Source organism: Macrotis lagotis, chromosome 3 (assembly GCF_037893015.1).
Source record: "Macrotis lagotis isolate mMagLag1 chromosome 3, bilby.v1.9.chrom.fasta, whole genome shotgun sequence".
In the NCBI taxonomy this organism is placed as follows: Eukaryota; Metazoa; Chordata; class Mammalia; order Peramelemorphia; family Peramelidae; genus Macrotis; species Macrotis lagotis.
In genome coordinates, this window is record NC_133660.1 from 111,961,355 (window position 1) to 111,988,116 (window position 26,762).

Here is a 26,762-nt window from a genome sequence, read left to right on the forward strand (position 1 = left end):
AGAACTAGACATCATATTTCAAGAAATTGTCGAGGAAAACTGTCCTGCTATTCTAGAACCAGGGGGTAAAATAGAAATTGGAAGAATCCAATGGTCACCTCCTGAAAGAGATCCCAAAATGAAAACTCATAGGAATATTTTAGCCAAATTTAGACCTCCCAGATATGAGAAAATCCATCAAGCAGCTAAAAGGAAACACTTCAAATATAATAGAGCCATAGTCAGGATGACATAAGATTTAGCAGCTTCTACATTAAAGGATCAGAGGGCTTAGAATAAAATACTCAGAAGGCAAAAGAGCTAAGAATCACCTAGAATCACCTAGCCATCAAAACTGATAATCCTTTGAGGAGAGAAAATGAATATTCAGTGATAATAGAGGACTTTCAAGTATTCCTGATGAAAAGATCAGAGCTGAACTGAAAATTTGATTTACAAATACAAAATGCAAAAAGAGATAGGAAAGAGAAATCATAAGGGACTTAATAAGGTTAAACAGTTTATATTTCCACTTGGGAAAATATACTCCTAAAACTTTATCATTATTAGAGCAGTTAAAAGAAAGCAGAAGTGTGAATTGAATGTTATGATTATTTTTAAAAATGAAATTAAGAGATAAGAAGAATATCCAGTGAAAAAGGAAAAGAGAATGGGATAAATTATCTGGCAAAAAAAGGCCTGAAAGAGATTTTACAGTGGAAAGGAAAATGGAAGAAAGGAGGAGGGGATTACACAAACCTCACTCTTCATTGGAATTGGCTCAGAGAGGGAATAATCTTCACACAGGTATCAAAATCTATTTTGCCATATAGGAAGTTAGGAAAAGAAGGGGGTGGGGAGCTGATAGAAGGGAGTTTGCAAGAGGTAAAAGTCAGGAGCAAGATACCTTTGAGAATGTACAGGATAAAAGGTCAGAGTAGGATAAATGGGGAAAATAGGTTAGAGGGAATAACAGTAATCATTACTGTGGGGGGAAAAAAAAGATTTTTGGAGTGAATTTGCCTAAGAGTTCATTTCTCAAACAGAAAACAATAAAAACAACTAAGTACTATTGTTGAAGTTGTATATTGATTCAACTATTCTGGAGAGCAGTTTGGAATTATACCAAAAGCGCTATAAAACCGTGCATTTTTTTTGCCCAGGCAATACCACTACTAGGTCTGTATCCTAAAGAGATAAAAAGCCAAAAGGAAATTGTACAATTTGTACAACTGTACAAAAATATTTATAGCAGCTCTTTTAGAGGTGACAAAGAATTGGAAATTGAGAAGATATACATAAACTAGGGAGTGGCTGAATAAGTTGTTGCATATGATTGTGATAGAATACTATTGTTCTGTAAGAAATCAGGAGTGACTAGATTTTAAAAAAGCCTGGAAAGACTTGTGTAAACCGATGCTGAATGTAGTGAGCAAGACCAGAAGAACATTGTAGACCTTAACAGCAGCTCTGTAAGATGATCCACTAATAGATGCAGTTCCTCTCAGCACTTTAGTTAGCAGTAATCATGGATAATTCTGAGAGACCTGATAAGGAAACTGCCATCCACATCCAGAAGAAAAATATTATGCATTCTGAATGCAGAGGAAAGCATACTGTGTTCACTTTTTAAATTTTCTTTTATGATTTTTTTCTCATTTTTTTGTCCCCTAGTTCTAATTCTTCTTTCACAACATGACTAATGGAAATAATGTTAAATACAATTGTACATTTGCAACCTATATAAAATTGCTCATTGCCATGGGAAAGGGGATAGGGAGAGAGGGTGATAGAAAAATATGGAACTCAAAAGTCTACAAAAGGAGAAATATAGAAAAATACGTTTCATGTAATTGGGAAAAATAAATTAAATTGTAAATTAAATTGAATACAGCAACTCATGAAGAAAGAAAATGAAAGAGAAAGAAAAAAGAAGAAATTATCAGAAATGCCTGAAAAGACTTAACATGAACTTAACTTAACAAAAAGGACAACATTATACACTACAACAGTAATATTGTTAACTAATTTCAGCAATTCAATGATCCAAAACGTGAAAGAGGCCATCCATTTCCAGAGAAACAGCTGGTAGAGCCTGAATGCAGATCAAAGATACTTTTTCCTCTTTCTTTTTTTTTCATTTTCTTTCACAGAATGATTTACATGGAAATGTGTTTTGCATGGCCACACATGTATAACATATTTTGAAATGCTTGCTTTCTTGATAAGGGGGGATGAGGGAGGGAGAAAATTTATAACTCGAAATTTGAAGAAAAAAAGTGCTGAAAAATTGTTTTTACATTAAATTGAGAAAAATAAAATATTAAATATTTTTTAAAAACCATGTTCTTTTGGGAAACTTTGAAACACGTTTTTTTTTCCCTTTTGTAGGATTGGCTTGTAAAGAAAAATTTATATGTTCAAGAACTTCAAAGGATTAAAAAGAATGAAGCTGAAAATTTAAGAATAAAAAATGAACAGGTATCTGGAAAAATGTAAATGAGAAATAATATTGAATGTAAATTTTAATTGTTATGACTTAATGAACTTGTGAAAAGTATCCAGTTTTTTGTGCATAGCTATGAATTAAAGCACTACTTTCTACATTTATTTCTTAGAGATAAGCTAAACAACTGTGCTCAGTGGTGGAATTCAGCCAGTTCACACCAGTTTTGCAACACTGATATCTAATTGTATGTTGAGTTTGGTGAACCAGTTGTTAAAATGGTGCTTGTAATCAGTGTTCTCCCTAAGGTGGGTGGGCACCTGGGCAGCCTCCCAGTGTGGAAATCACAAATTTATATTTCTTACTTTTTTTTAACATTCATCTGTGCAACTGCACTCTCTAAAGCACCTGTAATAATGTTCATTCCATCCTTAGATGAAAAAAATTGGTGGAATTATGCTTATAATATTTATTTCTTAAAACTCATACCTTTGATAAAATACTACATTTTAATTACCTCATTTTTCTTACTTCAGTAAACAAACATATAATGTAAAGGGAGAAAATACCAAAGAGTCAGGGGTAATAAGTTGTCATTTGTTTCCATCTTGTGTTATGCCCCAAATTCCCCCAAGTGTGCTAGTGTTCCCTGAACGGTAAAATCAAGAGGAAGCTGGGACACAATAAATCAATAAAAATATAGGTTTCAAGGGTCATCTTATCACCCATTTTGGAAGTCATGGAAATGAAAGGAAAAAAAGAGAATAAATAGAATGAGTTTTGGTTCTGCATATATTCCAACATTATCTGCTATGGTCACATGACTGTTTTTGCTCCGTAAGGATATGTTTGCTTACTGTAATATAATCTAGTTTTGTGCATCTCTTTTATTGTTCTTATTTGAGTGTGAATGAATGCATGAATATTAAACTATCTTTTGGATACTTAAAATGGTCATTGGGGCAGAAAACTGCTAATTTATTGCTAATTTATTTGAAACTCATTTATTGCTAATTTGTTTGAAACCCACCTGTTAATGTAATTAGTTCTAAATGGTATTTCAATTTATTGAAAATTCTCATAATTCATCATAAGGTTTATTGGTGATTTTTCACTAATGGCAGATTACAAGTTTCAAGGTTTGATCTTTGTTTTATTAAAATATCTCAAGGCCTTTTGGATCACATTTGAAATTATGTCTAAAGTTGCAGAGTTCTGTTTTATAGAGTTGCCCTCAAAAAAGGCCAGTATAGTTCAGTTACTTTATACATACATACATACATATATATATATATATATATATATATATATATATATATATGTATATATATATTCTTTTTTAAGGACTCTGATACATTTGTTTTAGAAGACTTTTGTTGTTGTTAGTCATTTTCAGACATTTGAGGTTTTCTTGTCAGAGATACTAGAGTGGTTTGCCATTTCCTTCTCCAGCACATTTTATAGGTGAGGAAAACTGGCAAACCAAGTTAAGTGCTTTGCCAAGGTCTTAGACACAAAGCTACTAAGAATCTGAGTCTAGATTTAAACTCAGGAAGTTGGGTCTTCCTGAATAAAAGAACTGTTATCTACTGTGCCATCTAACTGCCCTTCTAGAAGTCCAGAACTTGGAAAAGTGTGTAAATTGATTGGATATCCAAGGCATAGCAGACCTGATCCTCAGCTCTTGAAAGCTCCATATTATTCCTTCCTTTCATGGAAATATAAGCCCTCTCAGAGAAGAGCAGCTGAGCAAGCACAACATGTTAACAGTTGTTAGGTGCTTCAATGAGGTAAACTCTAATTCACTGTAATATTTAACAAGTTCTTTTTTCTGTTTAGAGTCAAGAACATTAAATAGCTGAAGAACCTTTAGGCAGGTATGAAATTATAACTAGTATAACAGAGCAGTTTGAGAGCAAAGTAAGAAGTTTGTATAGAGAATTTCCAGACTGAAGTGATCATCTAGAAACCAGGACAAGGATGAGTGAAGTTTGGGAATGAAGTGAAAAGACTAAAATTTGAACTTCCTCAAACTGTCAATCAAAACAAAATAATCAGGAATTAGAAAAAAAATTCATTAAGAGATAATATATCAGGAAGGGGGACTATAATGTTAGGACACAGAAAGGAAATCAGAAAGCCTGAACTGGCAATCTGGACATCATTGGGTCAGACAACCCGTGAACTCCTGTAAGTAGCAAAGCACCAACACAAGGAGTCGGTGTAGAAGAAGCCAGGACCCAAGTCAAGAATGGAGTGGTATGACACAGGAAAATGCTAGATAGAAATGAGACACAAAACATTAAGGAGCAGAATTAGTCCAAGGAGCTTTATCTGGTCTCCCTTAAATCTCATAGGGAGAGGGACTTAGCTGAACTGGGAAAATGTACTTAATACTAAATCCTAGATTTTACAATGATACTTCTAGAAAATGGCTTTCATTTGAACAATCCACAGACCAGATCTCTATATCTGTACCTTGTCACTCAAATTTTAATCTTCCCCTTTTATTTGAGTCTATTTTGTGTCGACTTACACAAAAGTAATTAAACCAATAACTTTAGCATTCAGTCAATTGTGCTGAACGTGATGGTCACAGTAAATAGAGAATATTAATTTGATTTATTTAGATAAATAAAAATAATCTTATAGGAAAGTAAATAAAGGAACATTATTTTTTGTACCCACTTACCTAAGTATTAATCTGCAGGGCTAAATAACTTAGTCCCTTGGACTTCCTAAATACCTTCTTAGCAGTAAGTTGCATGTAATATTTTTTGCTCTTCTCACGTCTATTATACATATTTATATAGGTATATTGACAGTGTCATAAACTTTATCCACTGACCTGTTTTATTATTAATTCATTTCATATAGCTAAATACATTTCATATAACTAAAACTATAGAAGCACTTGGAAGGAAATTCTTGATATCTTTTAATGTCATCCTTTTCATTTTATGAAGGATGAAACTTAGACAGGTGACTTGCTTCATTCAGATCAAACAGATAACTGTCAGAAAGATGAAATTCAAATTCAGGTCTTAAGACTTCTCCAGGGTCTTTCATTTGTTCTTATGAAAGAGCTTCCCTTCCAGTGTAGCTTTTGAGAACTCATGTCATCCCTATGCCACATATGACATCAGAGGGGGTCTTTGATGAAATACTTTTAAGTGAACTGCTTACCACTTACTATTTATTTCAACAGAAGTTCAGGGTTCCCATAATTGAAATTAAGTAAAATTTGGTCTTTGGATCATTATGTTGTAAGAGGTATGTCATGCTATTAAACATCTAAGTCCTTTCTCTAGTAATTGACTTGCCAAAATTTTAAATTATTCTCTTATTCAGAAACAATTCTAAGAATAACAAATGATAAAAATTATGTGAAATATATAAGTTACTCTCACCCTAATCACTTCTCCTCTTTCCCTTTCTCCCCCCACTAAAAAAGAAAGGAGCCAAGAAAGAAGAAGCATCCGCATCTTTTGAAGCTTGGAAAGCCATGAAAGAAAAGGAAGCAAAGAAAATTGCAACAAAAAAGAAACTTGAGGAGAAAAAAATGAGGAAAGTTGAAGCAGAGAATGCTGAGAAGAAAGGAGAAGCACAAAAAGTAATGACAAAATTTGATTAGCTTTCATGAGATTCAAGATTAGTCAGATTTTATCAAAATTAATCATTTAAAACTTACCACACCAAAATTGTGTTGTAGTAAATAAAATAAATTTTGGAAAATTAAAAAAAAGGAAAAGTAAACTGTATTATGTTAAGTAGTAAGTAAATATTTCTAATTGTTTTAGGCTTTTGAAAAATGGAAAGAGAAAAAGTTGGAATACCTTAAAGAAAAAAACAAAAAGGAGAGAGAATATGAAAGCGCAAAGAAAAAGAAAGAGGAAGAATATTATGCTGAAAAGTTAAGATACAGTTTATCAGCAGTTGAAAGATGGTAAAATCAATGATTAAATGTTTTAGTAGTTTTTAAATATTTTAATATTTCAAGAATCTTTTTTTTTTTTCGTTGAGGCTGCTTCCTCCACTGATGTGGATTTCAACTCCCCACTATCACTTGGTAGATGACCTTCAAGGGTAACTAATGCCAAAAAATAAATCACACTAAAACCAATGTAGTAAGAACCTTCTTCAATCTTATTAGTACCACCCATAGGTCATATAGCGAAAATCATATAAATATCTTCAAGGAAACTGATATCTTTTAATTCCATTCTTTTCATTTAATGAAGGAAGAAACTTGTCAAGTGACTTGCCTCAGTTCAAACAGGTAGCAAATAGCAGAGCTGAAATTCAAACTCAGGTCCTTGGACTTCCCCAAGGTCTTTCCTCTGTTCTACTTATATAAAAGAACTTCCCGACTGGTGTAGCTTTTGAGAACTCCTGTAATCCCTATGCCACATGTGATATCAGAAAGACCTTTGATGAAAAAAAAGCATAGTATCATGTTTTGACAAGAGATCCACATTTAGACTTGGGCATTTTGGGTGTGAATCCTGGCTAAAGGTTTACTCTCTGTCTGGTCTTTTTAATCTCTCACAGGTTTACTTTTTTTACCCTTAAGTTCAGAATTTAGCTATTAATCCTTGTAATACCTAATGTTCACACAATGGTGTTTAGAAGAAAACTTTTTATGACCCTTAAAACACAATGAAAATGATGAGTTCTTAATAGGTTTTTATTAATGAATTAATAGATTTTTTGCTATAAATTCCCGATTTCACACTTCAGTAGGCATGTGGCATGTGTGTGTGTGTGTGTGTGTGTGTGTGTGTGTGTAGACATGTTTCAATGCAAATATGACAGCAGATAAAAAAGGCAAGGAAATATACTTAGAAAATTATTATATTTCATTTTTATTCAATAATAATAGGCATGAGCAGAAGGATTTTCTCTTCAGGCAGAAGATGAAAGAGAAAGTAAATGAAAGAAGAAAGCAAGAAATAAAAAGAGTTGAAAAAGAAGATAAAGATAAATTGGCTGTTAATGAATATGAAAGGTGGTTGGTATGTATTCTTAAATACATTTCTTTTTTTGAATAAGCACATTTTTCATCATTTATAATGATCATATATCCTATCAAACTTAGTTAATAAGCAGGTGAATTTATGAATAAGCCATATATTTTTCTAGCACTGTAATTGGTATTTTGAAATGTGAAGTTTTACTCAACAAGTATTTGCTTACAATTTAGTTCAAAATTTATTAAACATTGTAACTGTGTTTATACAATTATAGGGTGAGGGGGCAGAAAGAAGGGGTATTTCAGTTGATAAGGGCTTTGCCTTAGGATGAGCTTACATTTTTCCCAGGAAGGACGGTAAGGGCTAAGACATTTACAAAGATAATATAATTATAAGCTAGGGTATATTGGAACCAACAAACAAGGATTCAGGTGACATATGCTTTAAAAATTTGAAGAGAAAATAACACATATGGATTGCATGATAGCATACAGGCAGTTATTTTAAATATCATGAGAAATACAAAGATGAATAAGGTACAGTATGATTGCTGGGCTCAGAACAGGCATCACCATAGAGAGCTGACATTGAGCTAGGGCTTAAAAGCTAAGGACTTTTAGCATAGATATAGGGAATTGGAATTCAAGTCAAAGAAGTAGAATGAACAAAGATACAGTCCTACAAAGGGAATTCACTTTGTTTGGAAAATAGGAAAGCAGTAGAGCATAATAATAGAAAGGTAACTTGGAGCTAGATCACAGCCTCTTTGTGTGCCATCTTAAGGAACTCTACCATCTGGTAATCAAGAAACTAGAAAGAAGCTACTTCCTGGAGGAGCCAAAGGTTACTTCAAGATTTTGAACCTGGGTGATCAGGATGATGTGATTGACAGTAATATTAACAGAAACTCAGAAAATTTGAAGTAGAAAGACTGAGGGAAAAATTATGTTTAGCTCCAGATATGTTGAATCAAATTGCTGACAAGACACAAGACACAGATACCCAGGAAGGAAGAGCAAATGTTAAATAAACTCAGGAAGAGAGAGCTAAGCATATATATATTTCAGAATAATCAACACAGAGGTTAAAGTCAAAGAAACAGGAGAGTTTTTGGGTTTGGGATGTTTTGTTTTGTCCTTATTTTTTAAATTTAATTTATTTTGCTTTCTGCTCCCCGATTACATACAAAACAAGTTTCAATGTTCATTTCTATACCTTAAGTTACAAATTCTCTCCCTTCCCAGGCCCCCTCATTAAAAAAGCAAGTTACTTAGTATAGGTTTAAAAATGTGTAATCATGAAAAACATTACTACAATAGTCATGTTGTAAAAGTAAACATAATCTCCTCCCTTCCCCTTACAAAAGAGAAACCTAAATAAAAATAAAGTTGAGAAAAAGAAGTATGCTTCAGTCTGTATTCAGACACCATCAGTTCTGTCTTTGGGATGGATAGCATTCTTTTTCAAAATTCCTTCAAAGTTCTCTTGAGTCACAGAATTGAATAAGTTTTGTATAAGTTACATTTTTGTATAAGTTACATTTGTATAAGCAATTTTGTATAAGTTACATTTCCCATTGCATCTGCTCATGTAAGTTTTTTCACTGAGATCCTGTTCATCATTTCCCATAACAGAGCATCATTTCATCTCAAATCACACGCCATAATTTGTTTAGCCATCCCCCAACCACTGGGCATCCTCAATCTTCAGCTCAGAAAAGAACTGCTCTAATTATCCCTGCATGTAGATTTTTTTCTTATATGTCATCTCTTCTGGAATATAGACTTAGCCTTGGCACTACTAGACCAAAGGCTAGACATAGTTCCAAAGTGCTCCACAGCAATAGTGAGTTAGTACATTTTTTAAATAATGATTTAAATTGATTGCATTGATAACCTCATCCAAAAACTGTTCATATCTCTTGAGCATTTAGCAATTGGATAATGGCTCCTATTTTTTACAAATTTGACTCAGTTTTCTATGTTTGAGACATGAGGTCTTTATCAGAGAAACTTGTTTCAGTATTTTTTCCCATATATGCTGTTGCTAATTGTATTTCCCTTCATCCTGTTCTCCCTCCCCTCACTTATTCTATTCTCTCTCTTCCACCCTGTCCTACCTCAAAAGTGTTTTGTATCTGATTTGCCCCCCTTCACAATCTTCCCTATCTTCTATCACCTTCACTGACCCTCTCCCCACACCTCCCCCGGCTCCATTTCCCATCCCTTTCCTCTCCTCTTTTCTTCTAGAATAAGATAGATTTCTATGCCAAATTGTATGTGTCTGTTATTCTCTCTCTCTCTCTCTCAGCCAGTTCTGATGAGAGTAAGGCTCACTCACTTCCCTTAACTTTTACCCACTTCCATTCTATATAAAACTTTTTTTTTTGCCTCTTCATATGAAATAACTAAACTCATTCTATCTCTACTTTCCATTTCTCCCAGGACATTCCTTTCTCCTCCCATTAACTCCCATCTTTTTAATTTATTATACCTTCAAATTCAACTCTCACCTTTGCTTTGTCTATATATGCTCCTCCTAATTGCCCTAATAAATGAGAAAGTTAATATGAGTTATCAGTATCATCTTCCCATGGATTTAAACAGTTCAACATCATTAAGCCCCTTATGATTTGCCTTTCCTTATTACCTTTTTTTTTATGCTTCACTTGTGTCTTGTATTTGAAGATCAAATTTTTTATTCAATTCTGTTTCATCAGGAAAGTTTGAAAGTCCCCCATTTCATTGAATGTCCATCTTTTCCCCTGAAAGAGTATGTTCAGTTTGCTGGGGAGATGATTTTTGATTGTAATCCAAGTTCTTTTGCCTCTCAGAACACCATATTCCAACCCCTACAAGCCCTTAATGTAGAAGTTGCTAAATCTTGTGTTATCCTGACCATGACTCCATGATATCTGCATTGTTTCTTTCTGAATGCTTATATTTTTTTTCCTTGACTTGGGAATTCTGAAATTTGACTATAATATTCCTGGATGTTTTCATTTTGGGATGTCTTTCAGGAGGTGATTGATGAATTCATTCAATTTCTATTTTACCCTCTGCTTCCAGGATATCAGAACAGTTTTCCTGGAGAATTTCTTGAAAAATGATGCCTAAGTTGTTTTTTTTTCTTTTTACCATTGCTTTCAAGTAGTACAATAATATTTAAATTTTCTATCCTGGATCTGTTTTCCAGATTAGTTGTTTTCCCCACTCATATATTTTGCATTTTCTTCTAGTTTTCATTCTTTTGATTTTGTTTTATTGTTTCTTGATTTCTTATAAAGTCATCCACTTCTGTTAGCTCCATTCTATATTTTAAGGAATTTTTTTTCTTCAGAAAGTTTTTGTTGTATGTCCTTTCCCATTGGGCCAGTTCTTTTTAAAGTATTATTCTCCTCATTGGCCTTTTATACCACTTTTCTTCATAATTTCTTCATAATTTTTTATATCTCCTTCACCTTTTTAAGAATGTTTTTAAAAAAATATTTTATTTATTTTGAGTTTTACAATTTTTCCCCTATTCTTGCTTTCCTCCCCCCTCCCCATAGAAAGCAGTCTGTTAGTCTTTAATAATGTTTTTGTGGTATATATTCATCTAAGCTGAATGTGATGAGAGAGAAATCATATCCTTAAGGAAGAAAATAAAGTATAAGAGATAGCAAAATTGCATAAGACAATGGGATTTTTCCCAAATTGAAGATAATTGTCTTTGGTCTTTGTTCAAACTCCACAATTCTTTCTCTGGATACAGATGGTATTCTCCATCACATATAGCCCAAAATTGTCCCTGGTTGTTGCCCTGATGGAATGAGCAAGCCCATCAAAGTTGATCATCACCCCCATGTTGCTGTTAGGGTGTACAATGTTTTTCTGGTTCTGCTTATCTCACTCAGCATCAGTTCATGCAAATTCTTCCAGGCTTCCCTGAACTCCCATCCCTCCTGGTTTCTAATAGAACAATAGTGTTCCTTGACATACATAAACCAAAGTTTGTTAAGCCATTCCCCAATTGAAGGACATCCACTTAATTTCCAATTCTTTGCCACCACCAACAGGGCTGCTATGAATATTTTTCTGCAAGTGAGATTTTTACCCTTTTTCATAATCTCTTCAGGGTCAGTAGTGGTATTGCTGGATCAAGGGGTATGTACATTTTTGTTGCCCTATGGGCATAATTCCAAATTGCTCTCCAGAGTTCACAGCTCCACCAACAATGCATTAGTGTACCAAATTTCCCACATCCCTTTTCCTTTCTGGTAATATTGGCCAGTCTGAGAGGTGTGAGGTGGTACCTCAGAGATGCTTTAATTTGCATTTCTCTCATAAGTAGTGATTTACAGCAATTTTTCATATGACTATGGATCACTTTGATTTCCTCATCTGTAAATTGCCTTCGCATATCCTTTGACCATTTGTCAATTGGGGAATGGCTAGTTATTTTTTTGAAAATTTAACTCAATTCTCTATATGTTTTAGAAATGATTCCTCTGTCAGAAATACTAGTTGTAAAAATTGTTTCCCAATTTACTTTTGACCTTGGTTACAGTGGTTTTGTCTGTGCAAAAGCTTTTTAATTTGATGCAATCAAAATTGTCTAATTTATTTTTAATGATGTTCTGCATCTCTTCCTTGGTCATAAACTATTTCCCTTTCCATAGATCTGACAAGTATACTACTCCTTGATCTTCTAGTATGCTTATTATATTTTTTTTATGTCTAAATTTTGTATCTATTTGGATCTTATCTTAGTATAAGGTGTGAGGTGTTGGTCTAATCTAAGTTTCTTCCATACTAACTTCCAATTTTCCCCACAGTTTTTATCGAAGAGAGAGTTTTTATCCCATTAGATTCTTTGGATTTATCAAACACCAGATTACTATAATCATTTCCTGCTATTGCACCTAGTCTATTCCACTGATTCACCACTCTATTTCTTAGCCAATAACAGACAATTTTGATGATGATGCTTTATAATACAATTTTCGATCTGGTAAAGCTAATCCACCTTCTTTTACACTTTTTTTTTCATTGAATCCCTGGAAATTCTTGACTTTTTATTTCTCCATATAAATTTACTTACCACTTTTTCTAACTCATTAAAGTAATTTTTTAGAATTTTGATTGTAGGACACTAAACAAGTAGTCTAGGTTTGGTAGAATTGTAATTTTTTATTATATTAGCTAGACCTATCCATGAGCAATCAATGTTGCCCAATTATTAAAACCTGATTTTATTTGTGTGAAGAGATTTTTGTAATTGTTTTCAAAAAGTTTTTGAGTCTTCCTTGGCAGGTAGACTACCAGGTATTTTATACTGTCTGAGGTTACTTTGAATGGGATTTTCTCCTTCTAGCTCTTTCTGCTGTGTCTTGATAGTCATATATAGAAATGTTGAGGATTTATGAGGGATTAATTTTATATCCTGCAACTTTGCTAAAGTTGCTAATTTTTTCTAGTAGTTTTTAGGTGATTTTTTGGGATTTGCTAGAGAGTTTTGTCTCTTCCTTCCCAATTTTAATTTCTTCAATTTATTTTTCTTTTCTTATTGCTGAAGCTAACATTTCTAATTCAATAATGAATAGTAGTGGTGATAATGGACATCCTTGTTTCAGCCCTGATCTTCTTCCTTCCCTTCTTCCTGTTCCCTTTTTTCTCCCCCTCCTCATACCCCCTCCCCTTTTCCCCTTTCAATACTTGAAAGGTAAGATAAGTTTCTTAATTGAGTATGTGTAAGTTAGCTTTAAGCCAAGTCTGATGAGATGAAGATTCAAGTGGTTCTCACCTCCTCCTTTATTCCCTTCTATTACAATAGGTCTTTTGTATCTCAATGTGATGAGATTTGCCCCATTCAATCTCCTCCATCCCTAGCTTTTGAGGGATTTTATAGTTGTTTTCATGGATACTTTTTTTTTTAGATTTTTGCTAGGCAATGGGGTTAAGTGGCTTGCCCAAGGCCACACAGCTAGATAATTATTAAGTGTCTGAGGCCGGAATTGAACTCAGGTACTCCTGACTCCAGGGCCAGTGCTCTATCCACTGTGCCACCTAGCCGCCCCCATAGATACCTTCAAGGACTGCAAGTTCTCAGTTCCTCCTAAACCATAGCTGCTGTCCTGGCCTGTGCTCTGGTCTGTGGATGACTACAAGCACTCATTTCTGCCCTGGAACTGTGAGGAGAGGCTCTGTTCCACTGCAAGCAGTAAGCTCTGTTGTGCTTCTGTTCCTTTTCATGAGACTGGGGTCCCAGACTGGGACCTGGATCTGAGTATAGGCAAAGCAGCAGAAGTCTGTCTCAGGGATAACAGAGAGACTTCCACAATCTCCCCTGACCACCTTAACATCCCTGCACTGATCTTTCTGGAAGCAGCTGCTGGGTGATTCCCAAGACCTGCTCCTGGTCCCCTGGAACAGGTCTGTACTAATCTGAGCTGAGATCTGCACTTATGTGCTATGCTCTCAATCTGGTGTGGCAGTTTTCCTGCTGAACCTTCCAAGTGGTTCTTGGCTGTCCCTGAACTTAGAGGTCTGGAAACCATCACCACTGATAACAATCCAGGAAACCCATGGTCTCTCCTGGATGACTGGAGCTTGGTCTGGCATGTCTTGGACTGCACTGTGGGTACTTTCTAATCTTGGTATAACAGACCCTTTCTTTGGATATTCCAAGTTGTCTTGAGCTGGAAAACTGTTTCACTCAGATCTTTTTGTGGATTCCTCCACACTAGAATTTGGTTAGAGTCTAATTAAATGTATTTGGAGTGGTTTGGTGTTCTGCCTTGTTTTTTTGATTTTTTTTTTTTGGTTTTTAATGGCATAAGAAATGAATGTAAACAGAAAAGAACCGCCAAGAAAAGAAATATTAAAAATACTTATACCAAGTAGATAGGAAGATGGAAAAAGAGATAGAAGTTTAAAAAAATAGTTATAGTAAAGAATATTTAGAGATGGAAGAGATCTTTGAGATCATCTAATACTGCCTCCTTATAGGTAAAAGCAGGGGGAAAATATGTTAAAAGACCTTCACTTAGGGGGCAGCTAGGTGGTGCAGTGGATAGAGCACCGGCCCTGGAGTCAGAATGACCTGAGTTCGAATCCAGCCTCAGACACTTAACAATTGCCTAACTCTGTGATCTTTGGCAAGTCACTTAACCCCATTGCCTTGCAAAAAAACCAAAACAAAACAAAAGACCTTCACTTGAAAAGGCCAAGGATCATCTCCTGTCATCCTAATTCATATCTGGTCATTGGACCCTCATGACTCCAGAAGCTAGAGTGAGGCTTGGTGCCTTTTACTTAGCCCTCCCTCACTTAAATCTAGTTCACTTGTATGTCATGGTCCTCTTTGATAATGAAGGACAAATAAGCATAGGCAAGTGTCATGCTCATAAGAAAATCAGAGGCAGGATTTGAATTGAGGTTCTTTGACTACAAATTCAATGTTTGATACTCTTTATTATTAGCAATAATATCCACTCTAATCTGGAGTTAGTATCAAAAAAAAAAATAAAAAGATTCAGGACAACCAAATTCAAGGAAGCAGATTTTCAAGTAAACTATGATTTAGTAGTATCAGATGGTGCCAGGGATATTGGATGGATAAGAATATGGAAAAAGTCAATGGATTTTCTATTTTTGAAGGTTGTTAACCTTGAAGACAGCAGTTCCATTTGAATAGAAGTGACAGTGTTAAGAAACCACATTGAAAAGAATTGAGAAATGAGTGGGTTTTGAGGAATTATAATTAGTAAATATAGACTGTGTCAGTTTGAAAGAAGATATGTTAGTTTGATGAATTAAGGGAAGAATGTTTTAGGATATGCAACACTTGCATAGTTGTAGGTTGGTTCCTGTAGAGAGAAGAGTGAAGATTTGGAGAAGGGTAAGACTAATTAATGGAGGGAGCTTTAGTCCCATTTCAGTCATTTCTTCTTGGCTTTTATCTTTGTATCAATCTAAATATGTCTAAAAATAAATATATTTCCTATCTCTGAATAGTTGCAACCCATCATTTCAATCACCTAGTTTTAAGTCATTTTTAAAATTATCTGTAACCCCTTATTGCTAAATCTAACAGGTTTTAAAATTCCATCATCAATTTCTTCTAAGTACTCTCTGTGTCCTTTTTTTCAAGAAAATTTCTTCAACATGAATGGTATTCTAGTTTTAGTCAGTTATGCAAACCTTTAGAGTAACATTCCAAAAAGGCATCTTTGATATTACTGTGCTTAAAATATGCAGTAACTTTTTATTAGATTCTGAAGTAATGTATGAACTCCTTATTTTGGTATTCAAAACCCATTGCATTCCAGAAAAATGAATTCTTTTGAGATTAATTTCTGACTACTATGAACAAAAATACTTATTCTATTCACTTTCCTTCAAACCTTCTTTGTGCTTACTCTGCCAGTACATTTCTTCATGCTAACTTGATTACCTCCCCACCATCCATCCTGATCATATTTCTGCATATCCTGAAACTCCTCTTCCCTATATCATATCATTCCTATAACTATCTCTTCTTTCATCCTGTCTCACAAGATGAGTTGGCTTTACTCCCTATTAAACTCTTATCAACTCCTCTACCTGCTTAGATAATCTCATTCCTTACCATCTCTTCCAATATATATTGTCCACTCTGTTAACTTACTTTCAATCTTTCCTGTATGCTGGCTCATTCCCTACTGCCTACAGATATGCCCATGTCTCCCTGATCCTCAAAAAAATACCTTTCATTCGATCCTTCTATCTCTACCAGATAAAATCCTGTAATTCTTCTGTCCTCTGTGACTAAACTCCTTGAAAAGACTGTCTGTAATAGGTGCCACCACTGATTTTTCTTCTTTCTTTTCTTCTTAACCCCTTTCTGATTTCTGGCCTTATCATTCCACCAAAAGTGTTCTCTCCAAGATTACCAGATCTCTTAGTTACCAGATCTAATCCTCATTCTTCTCACCCTCTCTCCTTGACACTCTCCTCTGTCATATTCTCTTCTCTCTGGGTTTTCAGGACATCACTCCTAGCTCTCCTGACTATTCCTCAGTTTTACCAAATCCTCATCTAGATCACAGCCTCCATATTTCTCACCCTCCATGGCTAGCATGTTGCCAAGGCCTATCCATTTCCCCTTTGTCATAACTCTGGTCTATGCTCTCTTCCCTCCTTTGACACTGCTGCCACTCTGATTCAGGCCTTCCTCTCCTCCTAGCTGTACCATTGCAATGGCCTGCCGGTGGCACTGCCTGCCTCCAATCTCTCCCTTTTCCCCATCCATTCTGCATTCAGCTGCTGTCATGTCACCCCTACCCCCAGTAACCTCTAGGGGCTCCCCATCATGATCCTATGCCTTTCCATCTACCAGTCCAAGTTTTCTTACACCTCATTCCCCCTTATGAATTCTTTGATCTAATGTCACCACCTCCTGGCTGTTTGATAAATTATATAAATTTACTTGCAACTTTTTCTAACTAATTAAAGTAATTTTCTGGAATTTTGATTGGTAGGGTAGTAAACAAGTATCTTAGTTTTGGTAGAATTGTCATTTTTATTATATTTTCTCAGCCTATCCATGATCAGTTGATACTTGGCCAGTTATTTAAGTCTGATTTTATTTGTGTGAGAAGTATTTTGTAATTGTCTTCTAAGTTTCTGAGTTGGCCTTGACAGGTAGACTCCCAGGTATTTTATATTGTCTGAGGTTACTTTGAGTGGAATTTCTCTTTCTAGCTGTTTCTGCTTAATCTTGCTAGTCATATATAGAAATGTTGAGAATTTATGAGTTTATTTTATATGTGTGTGTGTGTGTATATATATATATATATATATATAGAGAGAGAGAGAGAGAGAGAGAGCGAGAGAGAGAGAGTGTTTTGTCTCTTCCTTTCTAATTCTGATTCCTTCAATTTCTTTTTCTTATTGCTGAAGCTAACATTTCTAATACAATATTGAATAGTAAGTGCTGGTACTGGGAATAATTGTTTCACCTCTGATCTTGTTGGGAATGCCTCTAGCCTATCCCCATTGCATATAATGCTTGTTGCTGGTTTCAGATAGATAGTATTTGTTCAGATAGATACTATTTATTTCTATTATTCCTATGCTCTCTAGGAATGCATGCTGTATTTTATCAAAAGCTTTTTCAGCATCTATTGATATAATGATATGATTTCTGATAGGTTTGTTATTGATATAATTAATTTGTTATTGATATAATTAATTATACTGACAGTTTTCTTAACCCTGCATTCCTGGGATAAATCCTACTTGGTCACAATGTATTATCCTAGTGATAACTTGTTGTCATTTTGCTAAGATTTTATTTAAGATTTTTTGCATCTACATCCATCAAGGAGATAGGTCTAGAATTTTCTTCCTCTGTGTTAACTCTTCCTGGTTTAGGTATCAGCACTATATTGGTGTCATAGAAAAAGTTAGGCAGAGTTCCGTCTTCACTTATTTTTCCAAATGTAGAATTAGAACCAGTTATTCCTTAAATGTTTGATAGAATTCACTTGTGAATCCATCAGTCCCCTGGAGATTTTTTCTTAGGGAGTTCAATAAATGGCTTGTTGAATTTCTTTTTCTGACATAGGATTGTTTAGGTATTTGATTTCCTCTTCATTTAACCTGGGCAACATATTTTTGTAAATATTCATCCATTTCATTTAGAATATCAAATTTATTGACATAGAGGTGGGCAAAATACTTCCAAATTATTACTTTAATTTTCTCCTCCTTGGTGGTGAGTTCACCTTTTTCATTTTTGATACTAACGATTTTTTTCCTTCTTTCTTTTTGTTAATCAAATTGACCAGAGGTTTATCAATTTTATTAATTTTTTTCATAAAACCAACTCGGTTTTATTTATTAGTTCAATAGTTTTCTTGCTTTCAATTTTATTAACTTCTCCTTTAATTTTTAGAATTTCTAATTTGATATTTAACCGGGAGTTTTTAATTTGTTATTTTTCTAATTTTAGTTGCATATTTAGTTCATTGATTTCCTCCTCTAATTTATTCATATACGCATTTAAAGATATACTATATCCCCTGACAGCATCCTTGAGTGTATCCCATAGGTTTTGATATGCTCTTTCATTATTGTCATTGTCTAGCATAAAATAATTCTTTCTATAATTTGTTGTTTGATGCACTCATTCTTTAAAATGAAGTTATTTAGTTTTCAATTAGTTTTGGTTCTCCCTGGCCAAATATTGCATATAATTTTTATTGCATTATGATCTGAGAAAGATGTATTCACTATTTCTGCCTTTATGTAATTTATTATTAGGTTTTTATGCCCTAGTACATGGTCAATTTTTGTGTAAGTGTACTGCAGAAAACAAAGTATATTCCTTTCTATCCCCATTCAGTTTCCTTCATAAGTCTATCATGTCTTTAAGTTTTCTTTTCTTTTTTCTTTTTTTATTTATTTATTTTTTTTTTTTGCAAGGCAGTGGGGTTAAGTGGCTTGCCGAAGGCCACACAGCTAGGTAATTATTAATTGTCTGAGGCTGGATTTGAACTCAGGTACTCCTGACTCCAGCACCAGTGGTCTATCCACTGCTCCACCTAGCCGCCCCTATGTCTAGGTTTTCTAACAATCTATTTACCTCCTTAACTTCCTCCTTGTTTATTGTATAGTTAAATTTTTTCTAAATCTGAGAGTGTGAGGTTGAGGTCTCACACTAGTGTATTCCTGTAACTCCTTCAACTTCTCCTCTAAGATTTTCAATGCTATACTATTGGGTGCATATATATTTAGTATTGAAATTACTTTATTGTCTATAGTACCTTTTAGGAGAATATAGTTCCCTTCCTTATCTCTTTTAATAATGTCTATTATTGCAGCAGCTTTGTCTGAGATAAGGATTGCTACCCCTGCTTTTTTCACTTCAACTGAAACAAAATATATTTTGCTCCAACCTTTTACTTTTCCTCTATATGCATCTCTATGCTTTAAATGAGTTTCTTGTAAGCAGCGTATTGTAAGATTCTAGTTTTTTAATCCACTCTGCTATTTGCTTACGTTTTAAGGGAGAGTTCATCCCATTCACATTCAAAGTTATAATTACTAACTATTGCCTTTCATGTTATCTTCCCTGTTTTTATTTCCCCCCTTTTTCCCCTTTCTCCACATTCCCCAGTGTTTTGTTTCTGAATACCATCACCTTCAATGTGTTTGCCCTCCTATATCCAACCCCCCTCCAATTTTTTGTCCCTTTCCCACTTCTTTCTTCCCTTCCATCTGTTGATTCCCCCTTTCCTCCCCCTTCCCTTTTCTCCTTTTAACACTTTAAATGTAAGATCACTTTTCTTAATTTAACTGAGTATGTGTATGTTAACTTAAAGACAATCTGATAAGAGTAAGATTCAGGCAGTTCTTACCTCCTCCTTTCTCCCCCCCTATTACAATAGGTCCTTTGTACCTCTTAATGTAATGAGATTGATCCCATTCAGTCTCCTCCATCCTCCCATCTATTTACTGTCCTCCTTTTTAAGGAGGTATTGTTTTTAAATAATTCTATCTGAATCACAGAAAGGTCATGAGTGCCCATCACTCCTAGCTGTTCTCTCTACTGGAATTACAATTATTGAGAGTTATTAGAGTCTTCCAGGTAAGGATATATCCAGTTTCATCTTATTGGATAACAATTTTTCAAATAAGTCATGCATACTCATCTCTTCTGGCTAATTAAATTCTCTCTAATGGCGTTACAGTTCTCAAGTTTTGTTAAAGTCTTTCTTCCAGGTAGGGATATTGCCAGTTTCATCTTATCTGATGAGTTTTTTCCCCCTTCCCCTTCCCCTATCTTTTTTTTTTAATTTTGCATTTTCATGTGTCTCTTGACTCTCCTGTTTGAAGTCCAAATTTTCTATTAAGCTCTGGGCTTTTCATCAGGAAAAGTTGGGAGTGTCCTATTTCATTAAATGTCCATCTTTTGCCCTGGAAGAGAAGGCTCATTTTTGCCAGATAATGGATTCTTGGATGCATTCCCTTGCTTTTCAGAATATTGCATTCCAGGCCCTTGAATCCCTTAATGTTGATGCAGCCAGATCCTGTATAATCCTTACTGTGGCTCCTTGGTATTTAAATTATTTCTTTCTGGCTGCTTGCAGGATTCTCGCTTTTATCTGATAGTTCTGGAATTTGGCTACAGTATTCCTTGGTGTTTTCATTTTGGGATTCCTTTCCAGAGGGGATCAGTGTATTCTTTCAGTAACTATTTTGCCCCCTGGTTCCATCCTAACAGGGCAATTCTCCATCTTTAAATCCTGTAATATTGAGTCCAGGCTTTTTTTTTTTCTCTCTTCAGTGTTTTCAGGAAGACCAATAATTTTTAGGTTATCTTTTCTCAATCTATTCTTGAGGTCAGTGATATTGCTGATGAGATATTTAACATTTTCTTTTATTTTTCTGTTTTTTGGTTTTGTTTAACAAATTCTTGTTGTCTCATGAAGTCATGGCTTTCCATCGACTCCATTTTTTTTTTTAGGGAAGAATTTTTGTCATTTACCTTTTTTAACTCCTTTTCCAATTGGTCAATTCTATTTTTGTAAGAGTTTCCCCTTTGATCATTTGAGGTTTTGAGAGAATTATTTTCTTTTTGCACTTTTCCTATTATATATTCCAAGGATTTGTTTTCTTTTTGCAAGGTGTTGTTAATTTTCTCATCGGTTTCTTTTCCCTAACTTTCCAATTTATTTTTAAACTCTTTCCTGATTTCTTCAGGGAAATCTTTCTGTGCTGGAGTCCAAATTATATTCTCAGGGATTCTACATCTCTCTGAATTAGGGCCTTTTCCTTTTAGGAATTTTTCTGTGGTTCCCCCTTTCTCCTGGCCTTTCTTCATTTCCTAAGATCTTGTGTTGGGGGGAGGGGCTGGTTCACAGAGATTTGGTATTGATATCCCTAGAAGCTTTACTCACTGAGGATCTCCAGCTGGCTAGTAGTGGGTGTTGAAGGCTTTGTTCACTGAATGGCTAGTAGGGAGTGTTGGAGGCTTTTATCACTGAATGTAATACCTCCTCCCAACCAGTAGGAGATGCTAGAGACTGTAACTAACCCTCCAACCCTTCCTGTAAGTCCCAGACTCTCAGTCCCAGGTACACAACTTCACTCTCTGGTTGTTTCTCAGAGTGAAGTGATTCCCACAGCGAAAGTCCTGGGTGCTGATCTTAGATTAGTCTGATTCCTGCCTCTCCCCCACATTTGTCACCACCCCCCCATCCCCTAATACAGACCTTTAGATACATGTTTTTTTATAGCTTCTCTTTCTGGGTTTTGTCAATGGGACTTTCATTAAGAGGTTTGTTTCATATTCATGAGGGAAGATCAAGAGACCTTAGCATAGGACCTGGCTTCTTTCCACCATCTTGGCCGGAAGTCTATCCTTCGTTCTTGAATGTTGGGACAGTTTTAATAATTTCTTATAATAATTCATCCAGACCCCCTTTTTTTAATCATATCTTTCAGATAGTCCAATAAGTCTTCTATTGTGATTCCTCCTTCTATTCAACATTCTCTTCTACTTTTTCATTCTTTTAATTTTGTTTTATTAATTTTTGGTGTCTTAAAATGCTGTTAACTTTCATTTGCCCAATTATAGTTTTCAAGGAATTGTTTTTCTTAAGGTTTTGGATCTCTTTTTCCAATTAGCTAACTTTATTTTCATAATTTTCTTGATTTTCTTGGATTACTCTTACATTTTTCCCCTGATTTTTTTCCCTTCCTCCATCATCTTTGATTTTTGAAGTCATTTTGAAGCTTTTCCAAGAACTCTTTTGGGCTTTTGACCATTTTATGTTTCTCTTTAAGATAAGAGTGACTTTTGGGGCTTCACTAACTTACTTAGTATTTGAATGTAGATCTTCTCTAACCCCATATTAGTTGTTTGTAGTTGGGTTCTCTCACTTTGACTCACTTATTTTTATTTTACTTTATTTTTAAAAAACTTATTATTGTAGTCAGGTACCAGTCCCAGCATGTGGGGCATGGTGCCCCAGCCTTAGATCCTCCTTACTGTTATTTTCTGAGCCCTTTCCAGGCCAAGATTGGGCATTCTTCTCCACCTCTAATATGGCTATGTCCTGCAAATACTCTCGTTCCTGCAGTCCCTCCTGGATGCACTGTTTACTTCTCTGCCCTGGAACCAAAACCAGGGATTTGGCTCTCCTGCCAGTGCCCACAAACAATAAGGTGTCTCCTCTCCTTACCCATAGCTGCAACCTAAGACCAACCAAAGACTCCTTAAATTTTTCCCCATTCAATTGTCTGAGCTGTCTGTATGGTGCAAGTTTCTGCTGTGAGGCTGCCTCTCAGGGCTTATAGTTTGTTGACTCAGCAGAGTCCCCAAAGAAGTCTTAGCTCTTCACTGAAGAGAGGCCACATCCCTTATTGTTTAGGTCTTTCCCAAGATCCTCTCAAGATGTCTTTAATCCCATCCTTTTAATTTATTTCTGTCATTCTGTAATCACTTTGAGGTTTTGTCTTGTTTTGGGGAAATTTGGGGAGTCAGATATTTTCTTGACCCATTCCACCATCTTCAAAAGGCTGGCTTATTCATTTTTGTATGCAGAATACCTAGAATAGCCATAGAACACGTGGAATACTGTAAAGGTTGCCTTTCTTAATGCAAACTAGGCAAGGAAATGGTATAAGTCATACAAACCTCACTACATTATTATCAATTCAACTAGTAAACTCTATTAGAGCTGATATATGATAAATAAAACCATTGTCTACAACTACTCAGATATATTGATAAAAGATTAAAATAGTTTTAATAGATGTCACTAAGCAGAATATTCATAATTGTCAAGTGAAAGTTAATTTAAAAGCTTATAAAATATAGTCATAGTAGGAGAAGTCAAAAGCTGTGTATGAAGAAGCCAAGTACATATCATTGTGGTTGTTCTGTCTGCTACCAGGGCTGTCCTTATGGTGCCATCACTGAGTATCCGGAAGATGAGCTTACATTCCAGTAAATTATTGAAGGAAACAATGGAGAATCCTGAAATACATCTCTGAAAACTGAAAAATTTTGCACTTCTCAAATTAATACCAACAAGATATGATCTGGTGTCTAGCTTTATGCATCAGAAGTTCACTGGCTTTTATGGATGGTCATATGATAAATCTCCACAGTACAAATGCAGAACTCAGAATATCTTCTACAATGACAAACAATAAACCATACAGACACTAAACTGTTATCATTGACCTACCTATTGTCCTTAATTTAATCATTGATTCATAAAAAGATTAACAGCAGGTTTTGGGGTGGCTAGGTGGCGCATGGGCTGGCCAGGTGGCACAGTGGATAAAGCACCAGCCCTAGAGTCAGGAGTCCCTGGGTTCAAATTCGGTCTCAGACACTTAATAATTACCTAGCTGTGTGGCCTCGGGCAAGCCACTTAACCCCATTTAACTTGCAAAAACCTAAAAAAAGCCAGTAGGTTTTGCCATCCTAAATTTTGTATGCATTATCTCCAGCAATGGCTATTATTATCCCCATTGTTCAGATGATGAAACTAATGCTCATAGAAATTAATTCACTTGCTCACAGTCACACAGCTAATAAGTATCTGAGAGAAAGTCTTCCTGAATACAACTAAGGCTTCTCTGTATCCAGGTCCAGCTGTCTACTATGCTATACTTCCCAGGAGGGAAAGATTGAATTTGAAAGAGCAAGTAGTTCATCAAAAAAGACAATTTCTAAGAAAAAACAGAATCAAGGACACAATTCAAGGAATTGACCCTAGGAAGATCATCCTTTTGTCAGAGACTGTATGTCAAAGGAAGAACTAGTAGGGAATTGAGTAAAGTCCTTTTAAGAGAAGAAATATTAAACAGGAAAGCACAATACATAGCCTCGTTTTTTGTTTTTGTTTTTTGGGGTTTTTTTTTTAGATTTTTGCAAGGCAAATGGGGTTAAGTGGCTTGCCCGAGGCCACACAGCTATGTAATTATTAAGTGTCTGAGACCAGATTTGAACCCAGGTACTCCTAACTCCAGGGTCGGTGCTGTATCCACTGCACCACCTAGCCACCCCTATAGCCTCTTTTAAAACAGGTACTTGTCTCTGCCTTCCCATGAATGAGGCTTGCTGGTCTCATAAGAAGACAGGATTTAATTTATCTAGTATACAGTATCCAGATCACAAGGGCAAATGACATAACCTAATGAGTTCTGCACACTTATTTCACCTTTTGTTTCACCTTCCCTAGAATTCTCATTATATCCCTACATTCTAGGCTCTTCCCTATACCATACCTCATTCCTCTCTTGGGTCATTTATCCATTCTTTTTTCCATTCTTCTCCAGGAGCTCATCCCATCTTTTATATTTCCTTCTTATGTCCCCACTGTTTTCAAACATGTACAGGTTATTAATGATAACAATTTAAAAACTTGTGTTGACCCTGCTATAATCTATCATTTAATATCTGCTCTCTTTCATTGTCAAGTACACAGTTATTTACTCTTTGTCTATATTTCCACACAACCCATTTATCAGTTATTTATTGCATGCTTTTTGATCCCTCCTCACTACTGAAACTGCTCTCTTTAACAACTGGCAAATGCTTTGCCCCATAGAAAATTGCAGAATTTTTCCCCTTCTGAATCTATTTCTTCTTAATAAATTAGGCACCTAAGGATGTAGATTATCTCTTTCAAACCCTAGGTACCATTTAGCTTTACCAAGTACTGGAAAGATCATTGTGTTACATCACAGTATAGTTAGAAGGATGGCTAATTTGATCAGCATTGTCAGCATATTTGCATAATATTTTTGACTTCATAGGCAAACAGACAGGCAATAGCATTTTGTGCAACTCAAAGCAAAGTTAAGAAAAAGGAAATGTATACATTTGTATTAATATATAATGTATTTAGGTATATAGTTTATAAAGTATATATAGATATATAAAACTATATGCCTGTATATAATATCTATATATTTTTAATTTAGATATCTTGTGTATCTTGTTTGTAGTTCCCACCATATATACCTTAAAATGTCTACCTATCAGCAAATTTGTTACTAACCATGTGCCCATATGAATGAGTGTTTTAAAATGAAACTACTGATACTTATCCTACGTATTTCTCAAAGTGGTTGTGTAGGTCAAAGGGGTGATAACATGGATAGAATAGTTTGAAATTGTAAAGTACTTTCTCGATGTGGTTATTATATATATTAGCATTATAGAATAGTTATGGCTTTCTGTTTTATTTTTAGGAGAAGAAAGAAAGAAAACAAAAACTTGAGAGAAAACAAAAGAAACATCACAGTCTTTATGCTTCTGAATGATTTCCTCGGGGTGTTCTCCAAGAAAACATGCACCAACCAAAAATTATTGAATATTCTACTTCCAATCCTGTTCAATCATTATTTAACAGTAACAATTTAAAAGGACTTTCTGAACATACTTTGTATATGTTATTTTTAGAATGGAAATTCTCTGTAAATTGCAATTCCAGAAGACCACTGTTATATTCAAAGACTGTTTGGAGTTTAATGCTTAAAAGCACTATGAAGGTTATATAGATAAGCAGGTTGCTTCTAAAAGCAAGAAGCAGCTGGATTATTTCCATTCAGATTAAAAAACCCTTCTATCATGACCTTAAAATTCTCCACAATTAGATGACTTTAGTCTTGGGGAGCCCCTTTATGAAACAGAATCATTTTATTTTGCAGATCTTCAAGGTATTATGATTATCAAGGTGCTATTTAAATCTGTGAATATTGCTAGTACTTTCAGGAAAATATATGTAATATTTCCTTTATCTTAAAGCTATTATATTTGCACTGAGAAATTTTACAACTATGCCATGTTAATTTTTATTAAGTGGAGACTTGTTGCTCTATCAAATTAAAACTCCTCTAATCTTATCTTTAAAAAAATTCCCAAAGCAAACTTGCAGTTTTTAAAAATAAATGCACTTTAACACTTCTGTTCTGGGTTCAAGTGACAGTCATATGCACTTTTTAAAAACCTCTCTTGTTCCTTCCAAACATTTTATTATATAATTATCCCAGAGACCCTAAGCTCTCAATAATCACATGGTATTTTCTTTACCCATTTGTCAAGAAAATTCCACAGGAGTTCAAAGATGGCATCATTAAAAATATTTTCCAAGAACACAATAAATTTGACAATGGAAATACTTGTGACATCTTGCATGGTGGTCTTTGTGACAAAGGGCATGCATTTGAAAGTTAGCTGACCAAGGGCATGTGTGTAGGGTTTTGCAGCAGAATCATCTTCCCTCACATACAGCCCTTAGGATTCATTAATACTATGTTTTTTGCTTTTTATTTTAGTTTTTTTATGGAGGAGGGGAAAAGTTGGTCTTATTT

At 34.8% G+C, this 26,762-nt stretch overlaps 1 protein-coding gene across 3 annotated transcripts in view; it reads left to right on the top strand.

The window, feature by feature from the left end:
- MAP9 (microtubule associated protein 9) overlaps nt 1–25,826 on the top strand; it is a 51,680-nt gene extending 25,854 nt beyond the window's left edge. For 2 of the 3 annotated variants that reach the window (XM_074229071.1, XM_074229070.1), the window contains exons 10-14: nt 2,371–2,460; nt 5,880–6,038; nt 6,226–6,371; nt 7,308–7,440; nt 25,641–25,826. In XM_074229071.1, coding sequence (XP_074085172.1) covers nt 2,371–2,460; nt 5,880–6,038; nt 6,226–6,371; nt 7,308–7,440; nt 25,641–25,712 — 600 coding nt within the window. In that variant the 3' untranslated portion in view covers nt 25,713–25,826. Of the gene's footprint in view, nt 1–2,370; nt 2,461–5,879; nt 6,039–6,225; nt 6,372–7,307; nt 7,441–23,326 lie in introns of all 3 variants that reach the window. The other variant, XM_074229072.1, reaches the window with a different exon arrangement.
- Nucleotides 25,827–26,762: the final 936 nt, after the last annotated feature.